The sequence below is a fragment of the Lonchura striata genome, chromosome 1A (assembly GCF_050655825.1).
Source record: "Lonchura striata isolate lonStrDom1 chromosome 1A, ASM5065582v1, whole genome shotgun sequence".
In the NCBI taxonomy this organism is placed as follows: domain Eukaryota; kingdom Metazoa; phylum Chordata; class Aves; order Passeriformes; family Estrildidae; genus Lonchura; species Lonchura striata.
This window is the reverse complement of record NC_140741.1, coordinates 33,021,847-33,038,582: the sequence shown is the minus strand read 5'-3', so window position 1 is coordinate 33,038,582 and position 16,736 is coordinate 33,021,847. Positions and strand designations below refer to the sequence as shown.

The window sequence follows — 16,736 nt, the reverse complement described above, 5'->3', positions numbered from 1 at the left end:
ACATGCCCCGAAACATGAACTAGGAAACATGGACTGAGGAATCAGCTACAGAGAAACAAAATATGTCAAAGAGCTGGTTTTAAAAGAGGAGAAAATACACAACAAGGAATACAGGTAATTAGCTAAAGTAGCATAATTAAATATTGTGTGAAAAAACACAGGTGTAGTACAGCTATTAACTCATCAGAAAATTGAAGAGTTGGTCAGGATGCTAAATGTAAACTTCACCAGAGCTTCAGGTACGGTTTATATTCCAATTTTGGAATGTGTGTGTGAACCTTTTTTCAGGGCTAGGGAATGTGTCCCAGGACAGAATGCTTTTTCCTTAGTCCTTGATAGCAAAAGTAGGACTCTGACAAGTTTATGTACCTTTTTGTCACATTATCCCTTGACACTTGAATTATAACTGGTAATCTGTTTTTTATCTTTTGTCATTACTGTAGGGGATGCTTGCATTGCACACAGCCTGTGTGCAATGACCAAGTAAGTATATGCTGTAACTGCTTCAGGCAGCTGAATTTATTCAGTGGTCAGTCCTGTGGTGGAAGTATGTAGTTATTCATAGCTGATCATGATTTGATTTAATTGTCATCCCTTGATACCTTTTGGCCTAACTTAAAACACTTAATTTGTAAATCCTTTTCAGAAGCTTTTCATGTTGTGTTGGAATTGATATACTTTCTGCACTCTTTGTGTAAAATTCCTATGCATTCTTTAGAATTAGGAGGACTCTCTTTCTACAGCACATTTTTACCTTATCTAGTATTAGAAGGTCTTAGTCAACGACCTGGGTTCTGGACTTGCACAAAAAAGAGACTTTTTCTGGAATCAGGAACATGAGATGAAGGGAACCTAAAATAAGGGTCACAGAAAATTTTAGAAATTGAACTTTGAAATGTATGTGTTTTTTCTTGATGTTTTTGTTGATGCCAATTGCAGAGGATGCATTAATTATGAAATGAACCTCTATGCAAAAGGGAAATGGGAAATACTGAGAAGTACACAGGAAAGGGGGTAGGAGGAATTTCACAATAACCTGAGAAAACACTGTATAACCATGCTTGAGAGAGGGAACTTTCAGATGCAATACTGGCTGAAACACTTGGAACTGTGAACAAGTTGTTCTAGGGTTTGAACCTTGCTCTGGTCAGTGGTGCAAGACTTTATAAATTCTTTTTTATTCAAAGAGATTAGATCAAGTAAATACCTGAATATCTCAACAATTTTGTGTAAAAAAAAAGCCACCAAAAAAAACCCATAAATCTTCTCCCTAAACTGATCAAAAGGGTTAAAATATGGTTGTGTTTTGTGTCTATGGTAATTTGCGTCAAACAGTTCCTAGTATTCACTGAAAGAGCTGTCAGGTAAGCAATACCCATTTTTCATTAAACCACGGTCTTTGGAAAGTTACAGATAATGGAAATAGTTGTGCAGTGTTTCTTTCATGAGCAGAGGAACAGTAGGGCTTAATTACTTCAGAAAGTTCTGCTTGACTGTACAATCTTTTTTCCCCTCTTTTCTAGCACAGTTTACAGATGTGTCTATTGCTGTGTATGATGTACTAATTCCTCTGTTTAAATCTATTAAAAGAACTGTAACATTTTAATATTATTTCAGTATTGACTGACATTATGAAAAAAGGAAAATCTACTCTGGTTAAACTGAGAAGTTCTGCTGTTCAAAAGTTTTTCTAACATACTTTGAAGGTGATGCCCTTCAGAATACTGAAGATTTAATTGTGTCTTGGTTACAAGAGTGTTTAAAGTTTAGACAAAAGACCCTGTCATTGCTGTAGCTGTCAAGATGCCAACATCTTCCAGATAAAAACGTCCTTTTTTTCCCCCTTTTCATTGCTTAATAAGCAGGAGGACTGGATCCAATGTACGCTGGCCATTGCATGTCACTGCTGCCTGCTAGGCTGAAAATATGTTGTTTAGTCATCCGGGTGTTCTGTAAGTGCAAATGACGGCATTGTTGAAATGTGCTGGGTTTATCTGAACACTCCAGAAGACTGGGGTTAGTGGAAAAAGAGAAGTGTTCTACAGTGAAAATAATAATCTTGATGGATTTCTAACCTATAACTTTTGAGCTTCCCATCTTGCTGAGATACTGTAATACTTGAACTTCTATCTGTAGCTTTTTTTCTAGGAGAATATTGCATTGTAATTACATTTTGCTCTTTTGAAACAAGGCTTGTTAGATATTGTGATCAGTGGGTATTATGATAGAAGTGGAAAAGTGAGGAAGCTCTTATTTAAGATGCTAAGTAAGGGCTAGTACTCAAATAAAAAAGAGACATGAAACTTTTAATTTGTTGGTCTGGTTTGGAAGCAGCCCTATGAGATGTAGTACAGTCATTTTCTAGTGTGTTCTGTTAATTAAAATTCAGGAGGCATTTTCCTGTTCCCTGGCTTAACTGAAGTTCTTGCTGTGCTTTTGTTCCATATCTGAATAGATGTTGTTGAAAGCCAAAGTGTAAGGGAGAACTTTTCAAAGCCGGCATGACTCACTGAACGGTGAGAATATCACAAAGTGTACAGGCAGCTGTGTTCACAGGGCTGTTTTAAACTGACAGTTAACTTTTCAGTGGAAGGTAAGCACGCAGGTTTTTAACTGTTGAAAAATCTACAGTAACTTAATTCTAATATAAGATACTCCTCATGGTATTTTAACAGATTGGCAAGCAGTGAGGTAAACAAAAAAGGATGAAATGAACAAGAGAAATGGTTGATACTGGGTAAATTAGAAACAGTTTGCTGTAGCTGAGTTATTGTGGGTATGCGTGTTCATGGAACTCATAGGGAAGTCTGTCATTTCAGACAGCTGATAAAAAGTGTTGAACTCAAATGGAATTTATATTGAAACCTGTTTGATTTTCTTTGCTGTCCTAGAGTGAAAAAGAAAAAGGCTTTGGTTATAGAAGTATGCAGTAACTAAAAACCTCTAAAACTGGTTTGTAGATCTGGAAATAAAAACTTACTGAGGTATCATAGACTTTTATCACGAACTTTAAATTTGTTGGTACTTATACTATGTTAGTATGAATTGTGGCTGTAGCATGAAATTTAGTTAAGGTGTGCAAGTAAGTTGTTAGAAAATTTATATATTTTGAAATGTAAATACATCCAGTAGCTAAACATCATGTTTATTTATTTTGTCCTGAATATACAAAAAGTTAGTTGAACACTGATCTAAGTATGTGAAGGATCTAAATTATATTTTTTTCTCTTTCTTTGTAATTTGCATTATTATTATTTAATTGTCTTTGTGAAGTGTTATGACCAGGGAAGAAGGTTACAGAGAAGAATTTAGCTATGACAGGATGCCAACTTTGGAGCGTGGAAAACAAGAGAATGGAAATTATATACCAGATATCAAATCCAGTGATCTTCAGCTGTCAAAGAGGCTGCATCCTTGCTTTAGTTACAAAACATGGATATTTTCTTTGCTGATGGGAGTAAGTACTTTAAATTGTGGCAAATTTAAAAATACAGGTGAGGCCTTAGTGCCTAGCAATGTGCTCTGTTTGATATCCTTTGAAGACTAAGAATTTCATCACTGATAGTATTGAAAAGAAATCTGTAAAAATATAAATATATTTAGCAAATCTGGAATGTAGCAATTTATTAACTGCTGGTATTCTTTGACTGTTTTTTCACTAATCAGAGATGGTATAGGAAGGCTTATTTTTATCATTAATATTAATCATATAAGTAAATATCAGCCCAGGTGTATGTATAAGCAGTGCCTTTGATAGAGTACATAAAGTATGCAGACCATATGCATTCTTTAAAAAATATTTCTATTAAATGTACTGTGGCTGCCATGATAGCATTTTGGCATTAAAAATATGCCACATTCATATGCAACTTGATTGCCACATTCATCTATTAGGGCCACTTAATTATTTGGTATAATCGTAAATGTAGTGAGGTATACACTTGTGTTTCTTACATGAACAACACAGTGATTTGAATTTTTGTGTTCACTGCTAGAATCACAGGATGCTCATCTTGTGTGTACATCATATGCTTCTCCATGTTCTAAGACAAGTTAATTAAACTTAATTATAGCAATTAGAATTTGATCTTTTTCTGTCAGCTCGTGTGTTTTGATGCATACTTTTTATTAAGAACTAAGATTGTCTCACTGTTAATGTGGTAATTGCTTGTTTTTGCACAGTGAATAAAAATATTGCCTTATTTTTGTGGAAACAGCTGAGCATTTTTTCCTTTTGGACAAACTGCAAGGTTTGGATTTCCTTTCAGATGTACTGTCACATGAAAAGAGAGCAAAAGAAGTGCTGACTTTATTTGCATTAAATTTTCTCAAACTTAATTGTCCAAAAAAACGACTGTCTGTAATTTACTGAGTAGTTGTAAATTTTTGGAGATAATAATGTTTAATGATCATTTGCTGAAGTCATATTACCAAGAAGAATGAATTTCATGGAAAAATGAAAGTGCAGTTTTATAAATAAACTCTTAGATTAAATTCTAATTAGATTTTTCTCCCAAGTGTTTAGTTTCTATCAACCCTTCTGAAAGACAGTGTCCAGAAGAGAAAGTCTGTATGCTGAGCATTGTAAGTCACAGTGAACAGTCTACTTCAGGGAGCAGTTGCAAACTGTAGAGTGACATCAAAGCGGCTGATGGACTGGTTTTGTGCAGAAACAATTTGATGAGCATCAAGCACAATTTCAACTCATGGTTCCATAGATTGTTCCTCCAGTCTGCCAAAATTCTCTGTGTGTGTGTTTATACATGCACATATGCTTTCCTTATTTTCTGTCTTTTTTTAAAGGACTTTTTAAAAGGATTTTTTAATTTAAAGACCCCCAATAATTTTCTAACATTAAAAAAAATACCCAAATAAAGCAAAAGAGCCATTCTGTCTCTTACCTTTCCCAGCCCCTTCAAAGAAATGCTTACTCAGAGGAATGACAAGGAAAAACAAAATAATGTTAATAGAAGACACTAATCGCTTATTGCAGTGTGTGTAACTGTGGTAGTTATGAAATAAACAGGAGACTTATTAAGGTAAGAGGAGCAGTTGAACATTTTTGGATGTGCTGTTGAATGAAAGCAGGAAGAGAATTTGGAGTGACTCAGGAATATAGTGGAAGAAACTTAATTAGTGAAACCTTATTAAAGAAACTTCAGTACTATTTTTACTGCTGTGTTCTAGTTGGCAATTGCCCAGCTGCCCATATGCATAATGAATGTTGGTGGAGTCAAGCAAGGAATGCAAAGTAGAGACATATCTGAGGTTTCTGAAACATTTTTACCACTAAACACTACAGTTACATTTTGACTATTTTATTGAGGTGCTTGCCAGGTCAGGACAAAATTCTTGATTTAAACATGAACATTGTTCATTATTAGGTCCTGATAACCAGCAAAATATCTTCAGAAGTCAGCATATTTTGATATTTTTCTTTAAATTTATTCACACAAAAACTGCATTCTTAAAAGTAGCTCAATTTGAAAGGGATTGATTACTGACTAGTTCTTTAAAAATACAGTTTTATTCATATACATTTATTTTATTTGTTGCTTTGCAGACTTGCCTCCTTATTACTTCTGGATTTTCACTATATCTGGGAAATATTTTTCCATCTGAAATGGATTATTTACGTTGTGCAGCAGGTTCAGTAAGCATTCTTAATTATTTGCTGTGGCTGTTTGACAGCAAATGCAATAGTAAACAATTTTTGTGGGTTTATGTCTTTTATTCTGTCTGTATTTTTCTACTGCTTTTCTTCCTGGAAGATTTAACTATATTTAACAGTTCATTAAATTGATTTTCATTGCATGGTTAAAGGAATAACTGTTGTCATAAAGACAACTGGGTTTGTGTTACCATTTTTGTTAATCAGCTCACTACTGGCATGAAATATTAATCTGCTGAACAGTTTTTCTGTGCTTGATTTTAAGAAAAAAATTGTTGCTATGTATTTGGAAAGTTTTCTGTCTATATGCTATCAAGATGTATTTTATATTATATTTCAAAGTGTTAATTTTTAAGTTTATTTTGCCATAATATCCAAGTACCGAAGCAGAATAAAGTTCTCTTGCATATTATTATTTTATTAGTAAAGTATGCCTTAAAGATGGCTGGCATTCTCCAGAGGCCAATAATTTTTTCTATATTTTTAGGGGGGGGCGTATATATGTTTACTGTATTATATATTAGTTTGTGCTTTAGATATTAATAAGTCTCATGTACTTGCTTTGTTTATGGCAGTATTCTGTCATTGTTATTTTCTCAACTTGACTTATATATATATTTGTTTTTAAGTTAGGTCCAAGATTATTGCTTTACTTGAAACAAACAAGTCCTAGGAGTTGCTCTGTGAATGAGTTATCACGAGTTTTTACTAAAGGTGTTAAAGTTGGAGTTTTTTAAGTCAGTATCCTCACAGATACCTTATTCTCTGCAATATTAGAGTTCGTTACTGAGATGTCTCTTTCTCTGCCCCTGGTCTTGACTCTTTGAACTTCATGTTTAAAAATTTCCAAAGACCTGGTAGCTCTTTGGATGCAGGAGGTTATCATGTTGGGTTTGAACGTGTGTATGTTTGGTGTCTGTGTGTGAGGAAAGTGTTAGAGCTCCTACTGGAGATAATGGCATAGTGCAGTTGGAGGAGCCTGGAGAGATGTGGAGCCAGCTGGCCACCAAGTGTCTTGTTTAGCCTGAAGCTGAATTGCTCTCTAGACTTTCACCATCTGGACTAGTACTTGCATTCAGTTGCCTAAACATAGTCCTGCAGTGTTCTAGGGACTCCTGTGTATCCAGGACATACAAGAATGTTTCAGTTATGTTCACTAAAGGTCACTTAGATGTTGAGGAAGTGCTGCCAAGAATTTTGCGTATCAGTATTAATCTCTTTATAGTGTTCCATTGTTAAGCCATTAGTGTTCAGGTGTGTGGGAAGAGAATTAGAAATTCATTTATTGCATGATTCATTATTTAACAAAAGAACACTTTTATTATAATTTTAGTAGTCATTTGTGTAGAATGCAGTTGGATCTATAATGGAGCCATGTCTGTTGTAGTGGGAAACAGCTAAGAGATAGAAAAATTACTTTGTGAGACTTTTCATTTGTGCAAGACTTTTCCATTTATCTTTGTCCTCAAGTAGGGAAACAGTTCCCAGTGAACAGAGTGGATATCCTAGGCACAATTTTCCAAGTGTGTCTTGACTCAGCAGATTTTCCTAAGGTTTTTCAGAACTGTTTTGAGATTGGGCAAATTTTAGCTGACTCAAAGAGGATGATGTCTGTTTAAAGAATGTGCAGGCCCAGTTTGGGAGTTAGCACTGTTTTCTCCTGCTCAAGGATCTCAGGCCTTCTAGAGTTAATTTAAGCTAACAAAGACATGAAATACCTCATGAAAGACTTCCTTTCTTTTACTCATCACATCATGCTTGGTAGTTAAAACTGAGGGATATGGAAGGTATATTTGAACTTGTAATTCTCAGACACTTCTTGTGATTAATGAGTTCAGTCAAGTGAAACATTTTCTTCAGAGTTTCTGATATTCTGGTTGTCTAAGTGTACTGAATATGAATCCAGACACATAAAATGCATCTAATAATTTAATATAGATATAAGAATTATATTAAATTAATTGTACAGAAGATCCCACTAGTCTTCTCTTTTAATTTCCCCAGTGTATTCCTTCTGCAGTTGTGAGCTTTGCTATAGCAAGGAATAAAATTAATGTGGTAAGTATGAAACTTTATTGTCAACTTTATGTATCTCTCTCTATATCTATCTGTATCATCTATTTATATATATCTATATGTGTGTTCATATTCCCCCTCTGTTTAAAATAAGAGAGAAACTCATTCTGAAACTGTTTTTCAGATACCAAATTTTCAGATTCTATTTGTCTCTACATTTGCTGTTACAACAACATGTTTAATTTGGTTTGGATGCAAACTTGTCCTCAATCCATCAGCTATAAATGTAAGTTACTAAATCAATTACTAATTATGATAAATTTATCTTTGTTAAAAAAACAAGGCGGGGAGGACATTAGGTGGCTGGAGATCACATGTCATTATTTTGCTGCCAATATCCCAGTATTCCTGCTTGGTCTGTGAGGAGACATCATACAGCAGTAACTTTACATTTCTCTTTGCCCAGTGTTAGTTACCTGCAATAATATTCACAATAATCTAATTTATTTACTCTTACTTTTTCAATTTTTGTTATTTACTTTTTGTACCTAAGACTAAGTGAGATAGTCCATCAGTTTAGTTACAGTGCTACTGGACTCAAACTTGTGCATCTACTTGACACTTCACTGCCAAGTGTGACATGTAGCCTTGCCAGCTTCCATCAGTATTGGCGCTGTGTCAGAGCATATCTAAATCATGGGAATTTATAATCTGGATTAAATTGTTCTACAGGCCACACATTTGAACTTCTTCTTTTGCCTAACAATTCCTGTGTTCTTCATTGTAGCATGTTTTCTAGTTTACCACAATGACATTTATCGCTGTTTGCAGAGTTAGTACAACTATACAATCTGTTGGGTACAGCAAAGCACATAGTTACAAATATAATTTCCTAAGCAAAAGTGAATTTCAGCATCCAAAAAAGTCTCCTAATCTGCCACTTACTACTATTTTCAAAAAACACATGCTGCAAAGATATGTGTCAGAGTGCCAGAGAAAGACAGAGATTTCATCATCAACAAAGCAGGTCTGACATGAGGAAACAATATAATTCTGCTCTAAATTGTAGAACAATGGTTTGCATCAATTGTATAGGTTTGGAATGGTGTCAGTTCTTCCTATGCTTTTGGTACTTTGCCCCAGTGACCTGACTGACTGCCAGATGTTTTTTTGGGCTGTTGATGGATTAACATGGTGCTTTTGAAGACAAGAAAGGGAGATCCACTCTTCCTAACTTGTGTGCCTCTAGGAGATGATTCAATCCATGCAGTGTAGGTATCTACCTCTTTTCATGGGAATAATAAGGAAAAAAAGAGCAACATTAAGTATTGCATTCACTTATTTGTCTCTTGAATATGAGCAATTGCAGCATCCATGCATCCATGTTTTTGCAGTGTAGTCTGCAAGAGTCATGAACCCATGAAGAGTGTCTGTGAATGCTTTAACAGCACTAAGCAGGGCACAGAACTGGGATCCTTGGTGCAGTTCTTTGGTTTGTGTTTGGTTCAGCATCCAATATGGTAGCACAGTTTGGGATTGCAACCTAGGAGTTGTGACCTGTGGCCCTCCTTCCCCTGAGAATCTTCCATTAGTTCCTGCAGTGTTCTGGGTTCACATAGAAGGGCATGCAAAATGCAAATGTACTCAACAAACATTCCCTTATCATAAGCTCCTCTTCTGGAAGACAGTACTAAAAAAATATTTCCATAAATGAAGTAAAGGTTTCTTTCTTAGGTTAGGCATTCTGAGAATAATGGTTTTGAAGTTTGTCAAGAGCCCAGAAAATAGATAACAAAGTGTGTAATCAGTAGATGTGTCTAAATCTAACAGAAACTGGAAAACCTGCCTAATCATGCTAGACTGAGCCCCTTGTTTTATTTTTAATATGGAAGACATAACTAATTTAAATGTCTGGGATTTTACTGACAGATAAATTTCAACTTGATTCTACTTATTCTGCTGGAAATCTTCATGGCAACTACTGTAATCATTTCAGCTAGGTCTACTGAAGACTGCTGCACAAGAAAGAAAGTAGGTACCCTTAAGGATTGTTCATGTTAAAAAAGTCTCTATTTTCCTGTATTACATATGCTGAAAATTTATTGGCAATACCTTGCATGCTAAGGCTATATTTGAACTACAAATAAAAGTATAATACTAAGCAGTTATTTCTTCATCTATCTTTTAAAAGTGCTACGACCCCTCTGCAAAATTACCTGTTGAAAATTATACAGCACAGAGTTCTTTGAATAGCTCACGAATGGGCATGGCAAATGTTTTATTTCTGTTTGTAGAATGAGGCTTGATGTTTGAAACATTGGAGTACTATAACTTATATGTATGCAAGCAATACCTTTTTGAAGCCTGCTATAGAGGAAGTATTTGGCTTGTATGACAATTTGGTGGTATCTGCACAATGACTCTTGGCTTCAGGATTTGGGGCTCTTGATAAAATTTTCTCTATTCACAAGTGCTTTCTCAAACCCCACACTAGTTTTTTCTACAACAGTACTTTTAGAATGAAGCAAACACAATATGCCATTGGAAATACTGATTGATAAAGTTGTGTAGTGCACCTGTTCTCCTTTGGCTCCCATTGATCCACTTCTGTAAAATCTGAAGGCTCAAGAAGAAAGTATATTCTTTGAAGGTGGAAAACCGAGACAAGATGAAAATATTTCATTATTGAATGGTGGCTATGGAACAGCTTATCTGGTATTAATTAATTTGGTTTTAATGTAATTGCTGTTGTCTGACCCTGGAAGACACTGTGATGTGTCACTGTCACCTCTTCTGGGCCAACCAGATATTACATACCACCATTAGGACCCGAAAGAAGTTGTACAAGATACTAGAAAGAAATGTATTGCTTTCTATATTTTTTATAATGATTTTTTATTCCCCTCTAGAATGCTGCACATGACAGTGCCATTGTTTTGAGCAATGTCAGCTTTCCTGCTCGAATTCTGAAGTCATACTCAGTAAGAAAAGCATTGTTTCATTCAATCAATTTATTACTTCATCATTGTAAGTGCTGAGGTTCTTTAAAGCCAGGAAGAGATCACTGTAGTTAAGAACTGAAAGAATAAAGAAAAAAAATGAGAGAGATAAATAGTAAAGTATTTCCTTCTAGAAGATTGCAAGATTATGGGAAGGAGCCTACTTAATAACTTAAGGATAAATAGTGTAAACTTACTTAACTATTGTTTGGGGGAGTTAATAAATGAAAGCATAAATATGTATAATGAATTTGATCTTGTTTTCACTTAAGCTAGCTAGTGTTTTGCCATATTTTAGATATGGAAAACATAGACTTTATGCCTTACTAGTAGCATAAATGCAATTTATTCTTTCCAGTGAGGTCTTTTCTATACGCAAGTAGGAACTTTAGTGTTCAAATACATTATTAATAATTTGTGTGCTCTTACTGGTTTTAGGTAATTGAGGTGATTATTGGAATTTCATCAGTATTTGGTGGAATAATTGCTTTGAATATGGATGTTCTTGTCTCAGGTCCATACCTCTCAGTAACATTCTTTTGGATCTTAGTTGCTGTAAGTAGTTCAAATAGAAGCTACTCTTTAAAAAAAAAATTTTTTATTCAATTTTTTTTCACTTTTCTTCTCCCCATTAGAGTATTTATTTGGCTCTAATACTGTTTGGGAATTGCTGCTTATCAAATGAATTAGAACTTCAAATTACTTAATGTATTTATGCAATATTTTTTTATCTGTTTTGGTTTGAAGTACTTCAGTAAAGTATTCTAATACATTCTCAATCCTTATTTGAATAAAATGGAAATGGGTGTTAGAAGTTAGGTGTTCTGTCAAAAAAAGTCATAGATTTTAGAATATTTCAGGCTGCAAAAGAAAAAGTTTGGTTTAGTTTTAGCATGGTAGAATCCTTAGAAACCTCTCAGTTTTACCTGTTTTAAAAGTCTGAGACTGTGGTTGGTAACTCTTATCCCTAATGACAGCCTGTACTCAGGAGTAGTGGATTCATAAATTATATTTTGCCACCCTGCTTGCCACAAAGGAACTGATTGAGAAAGAAGACAATGACCACTAGGCTTATATATGTGTCTGTAAAATTCCTTTGCATGAGGTGGAAAAAGTTTATAAACAAGCTTTTCAGCATTCAAAATTCACAAAAGAAAAAAAAAAGCTGTGAATAGTGGGAATTACTATTATAATTGTAATTTTTGTAATTTTCAAGTCAATAAATACTTAGTTTGTTACACTCTTTTGTTTAGTGCTTTCCAAGTGCTATCGCAAGTCATGTAGCTGCTGAATATCCAAGTAAATGTCTGGTAAGTGTGTAAAATTCTTGGACTTTTTCATTAGAGTGGAATAATGCTAAGAAAATCTGCCTGATAGTGGGCACTCTTTGCTCACTTGTTTTTAGCTGCTTCTAAAAATGTGACAAATATGTAGCAGGAGTGTTAGCTGATATCCCTTAAAATAACTCTTGTAGGTCCTTTGGAGGCTTAATGTTCTAGAAAATAACTTGAAGAGTTTGTTTGTTTGTTTGTTTGTTTCTGTTTTTTGGATATTTTGTAGCAATTTCTTGGGAAAAGACATTACTGTAGAAAAATGACGTGCCACATATGGTATGCCAAGAACAGCTCTCAAGCTCCTGAGATGAGGTTTCCTTTTTCTTTCATTATCAGTTGTGGTTTCTGGAAGAAAGATGTGCAGGCTGTGCTGGACCTAGAACCTATTTTAAACAAATTCTTCATCTTTGTGATTAGCAACAAGAACTAATAATATTCAGTAGAGTGCATTTATTCCTTGAGTGTTATAGATGTGTAGTTAAGGCTTATTAAAATATCTAAGTAATAGTCATGTGACCATATTAAAGTGGGTAATGAGGCAAAATCACAATTGAAATCAGAATATAATCCTATAGGGGTGATATTTGAATGAAACTTGGCTGCTATTGGCATTAAATTTACCTCAGGGTGCTCAAATTTATTTGCATAAGATTTTTTAGGTTGCAAGTCTGCAATATCTGTTGTTAATTCTCATTATTTCATACAAATTGAAGAATAAATGGTGACTTCTAATCTGGCTCTCCAGATTAGGTATTACTTTCTCTATGTGGATATGGAAGGCACTTGTAAAATAAAAGAAAAATGTCATCATCTGCATTGAATGAAATATGAATTACAAGCCAGCAGTGTTTTGGCTAGAAAACTTAGGTTATTCAAAGCTTGCTTCTGAATCTCCATGAAATGTGGATGGTTCTTAGTATTTGTCTTTTATGTATAATCTTAAACAGTTTTACACACTTCTGTTATGCTTGCTTCAAGGAGACATAGCTCACAAACCAGAGTGAATTTTTTTAGATTATTATTTAACATTTATTTTCTTATTTTTTAGGTTGAGGTCCTGATTGCCATTAGCAGTGTTACCTCTCCTTTGTTGTTCACTGCTTCTGCATACTTATCCTTCAGTATCATGCAAGTTGTTGACATCTTTAAAAGTTATCCACCTGCTGTTAAAGTATGTAGTTTTATACAATTGAAAAATGAACCTCTATATGTTACAGTAGCAAGGTAGTAGTAAATTAGGAGTATATGAAGACAAGGTACTGTTTTATAAAGTTTGAACTAAATGTTATAGAAATTATTTAAAAACTCTTATTTGACTTATGATATAATTGAAAGTATGTTGCATCTATTGGCATCCCGAAATGGTAGTTTTAAAAAGGTAGGATTTTATTCTAAAAACACAGTAAAAATAATATACAGTATGCTAGATTCCTTGAGGCTTTTATAATTTGTAGTATTTAAATTAAAGATTCTAGGTTTCTTTGAAGAGTACATTTTTCTGTTTCTTAGGATGTTTACCAATCATTGGGATTGTAAGCTTACACCCAGATTTATTAAAAATCTGGATTCAGACAGAGAAGAAAAAGTTTGGAAAGTTTAAACATTTCAGTATGAAGTGTTACCAGTGCCTTGCTGAAGAGCTTTCTTGGGCTCTACTCGCAGTGTTTGCCAATCCCTGATGTTCAAAGAGCCACTAGGGGCATTTGGTCAATGTCCTTAAGAGTTTACTCTTAGTATCCACTAGTTACTAAGTTGTCTTGTAACTTTAGAAGAAAAGAGGGAAAATGTTTATTAAATTACTATCTCAGGGACTGGAAAATCAACTTCTGGGTATGTGATCCTGTTATTATTCTGGAGGAGTGTACTTTGTTGAACCTCAGGAATGGTGACAGCTCACACACCCTCTTTAAGTAGCTTCTCCTGTCACACATGTTGGAGACAGGTGACTACACTGTCTAGGGAGTTGGTGTGACCCTGCAGAGCATTTTTTACATTCTCACTCTGCTTTTTGTGTGTGGTTACAAGAGTGGGCTGCTCTGCACAGGATGATAAACTATGGAGCAGGAGGTAACAGCAAGACAGCAAAAGAATGGTAACTTCATTGGGAAAGCAGGGCAGTCCTACAGCACCACAAAAAACAGTAAAGGAAGTCAGGTCCAGCCATAGTAGCCAGGTTCAGTGATTGCCAGGTAAGTCCATAGTACTGAGGCAGATCCAAGGTCATCCAGGAACTCAGGTTAGCAAGGCAAGATCAGAGCCAGCAAGGCACAGGGCCAGATTCAAGCATAGCTGTGATATTGCTTAGGTCAGAACCAGCAGTAAGGCACTATTTTAGAGGATAGTTTCTTCAATTCTGTCCTCTTTCCAGAGGAAAAGATAATTTGCCAAATTAACATTTTCTTAGAAGTTCTAGATCTATTCTACTTTCAGCAAACTCAGGCACTAAAATTTTGGTTGAAACTATGCTGAAATGAATAGTAAATTATAATTTGTTTTTAAAAAATCTAGATAGGAATTTTTAAAGTATAGAGAACACTAGAAAATATTTTATTCAAGTAGTTAACAATATATGTCTATTTTCAGCAATCTTATGATGTGCTCCTGTTGCTTCTGATGTTGATGCTGCTAATTCAGGCATGCCTTACTATTGGAACTGTAATACAGTGTGTGAATTACAAGACAAAAATGAAACTACAAGATTCAGCATGGACACCATCACAGGTTAAAAAACAGGAATACAGAACAACAGAGGTTTGTATTTATATCCACTAGAAAATTTGAAAATATCTATTTTAAAATACTTTGTTTTGGTAATGTTTTGTGGTCTTAATTTCTGATCTTAATTCAGACCACAATTAAAAGCTGTTCTATGAAACTTAATTTTGTAATCAAGAGATAATAGTTTCCTGGTTAGATGATAACTGAGCATGACATAGGGCACAAAACTGTACCCTTTAGGCTTTCCTTTGCTGTACAGAGCTAGACCCTGTATCCTTAAAGACTCTCAGGGAGTAACTCATGTTTACTGCACTAGGAGAGTGCTAGATTCAGTGCAGCACTGGATAGAAAGCACTGGGAGCAGACACTGGAATCAGTCAAGTCAGTAAACAGGTGCTAATGGAAAATGGAAGCTTTGGAATTATGTCCCTTCAGGCTGCTGAGGATGTAGGTTGGTGTAGGTTTGCTTATTTGCTGGTTCTGTATAAAAGATGAAGCACAGCAGCACTTCCACTGCTGCAAGTCAGGTTTTGGAGCATGGGTCATGGCATGGCTAAACAGATCTCTGCTGGAGATTATTCACAAAAGTATTCCTGGTTTGTGAGTCACTGAGAAATTAGGTGTGAGTTAAATGCTAAAAGGAGCACTTTCTCTGCAAAAGCAACATTTTTTGCTTACCTTTTAGTGTTTAAACACATGAATAATGTTGTAGGTGAAGGTGCAAGTCCCTTTGGCTTCTCAGAAGTCTGTGTTCTTAGGCAAGACCTTATTTTGCTTGTGTGTATGTAGGTAAATCTTGCTTCAGTTGCACTATGGGGTTAAAGGTTTGGGGTTAAAGGTTTAGGTGCAAAGGCTTTCAGTCATATTTTAGAAAAAATCTTCATGTCTAAAGTAACAGTTTTTAAATAGGAATTTGGCCAAGTTTCTTAGACCCAAATGTTTCAAGTGTTATAAGATTTACACTGTTATATTTTATATCCTAAATATAAACTCTATAATATACAAAACTATACAATTCACACATGTATGGAATATTTTAATAGCTCTGGCTGTACCTATTCAGATTTGCATTCTCCTAGTTTCTCTCAAGTATTTATTTGCTTGAACTTCAGTTTTTAATCAAAACATTTTTTCATGTTTGCATTTGTCTTAAATTTGTTTACTTTTAGGTTTCCAATAATACCTTAAAGGATTTTGACAAAGACAAAGCTTGGAAAGCAGTTGTGGTGCAGATGGCTCAGTAGTTTGGATTCTACAAATGCAGCCAACACAGCACAATCCAATAAAATAAATCAACTGTTTGAATTAAGGTTTAAAAACTTCAATTTTTAAATGGCAATATAGTTGCAATAGTAGGAGCCATGGAATAACACAATAAATGATGTATCTTTCTAATAATTTTAAAATTTGTTAATAATATTTTTAACACCTCTGTCTTTTCTGTTGGTATCTGTAGTCTAGTGTTTAGAAGATACCTTTAGAAAAAGGTAATAAGTCACATGGATTTATGCTGATGGCAAAGTAAAATATTGCAATATGTAGTAAGCTTCATATATTTGCAAGAGACTGTTATAACTGCAGTTATGCAGTCAGTGTGACTGATAAATGCTTTTGTAAAGTTATGAGTACAAGTCATAATTGATGTTTTTGCTTATACTTCACTTTTGTAGGAGTTGTAAAGTGTTCTGCATCTTATTGCTTTTATATAAATAAAAGTCTTTATTATGTGGAAACTCAAGAATGTGGATTGACATTCTAATCTGAGAGGTGACAACAGAATATTTTTTCACATTAAACTTTAATTTCTAGACTATTAAGAGGGGGAGAGGATTTTTCTGAGTGGTAGGACACACAAGCTGCTAGCTAAAACTAAAACATCCAACAAACAGAAGCAATTGGCCAAATAACAGGAGATACTACTGATATTGAAAGTGTTTTTATTTTTTTTATTTTTAGATATATTACTTTTCACTGATTTATTTTCCTAGCTATCTTTAA

The 16,736-nt window shown here is 34.5% G+C and overlaps 1 protein-coding gene across 3 annotated transcripts; it reads left to right on the top strand.

Annotated features, from left to right (window-relative positions):
- Positions 1–2,437: 2,437 nt before the first annotated feature.
- On the top strand, positions 2,438–16,471 carry MLC1 (modulator of VRAC current 1). Of its 3 annotated transcripts, none has more exons than XM_021555225.3 (12): positions 2,438–2,593; positions 3,274–3,457; positions 5,564–5,653; positions 7,676–7,729; positions 7,872–7,973; positions 9,617–9,718; positions 10,597–10,668; positions 11,125–11,241; positions 11,940–11,996; positions 13,069–13,191; positions 14,604–14,771; positions 15,908–16,471. In XM_021555225.3, the coding sequence occupies exons 2-12, from the start codon at positions 3,278–3,280 to the stop codon at positions 15,980–15,982; spliced, it is 1,140 nt and encodes a 379-aa protein (XP_021410900.1). In that variant the 5' UTR covers positions 2,438–2,593; positions 3,274–3,277; the 3' UTR covers positions 15,983–16,471. The 3 variants fall into 3 exon arrangements, with proteins under 3 accessions (XP_021410900.1, XP_085425431.1, XP_085425430.1); XM_085569304.1 differs by lacking the exon at positions 2,438–2,593 and adding an exon at positions 2,621–2,691; XM_085569305.1 differs by lacking the exon at positions 7,676–7,729 and having other exon boundaries at positions 7,887–7,973.
- The last annotated feature ends 265 nt before the right edge of the window (positions 16,472–16,736 follow it).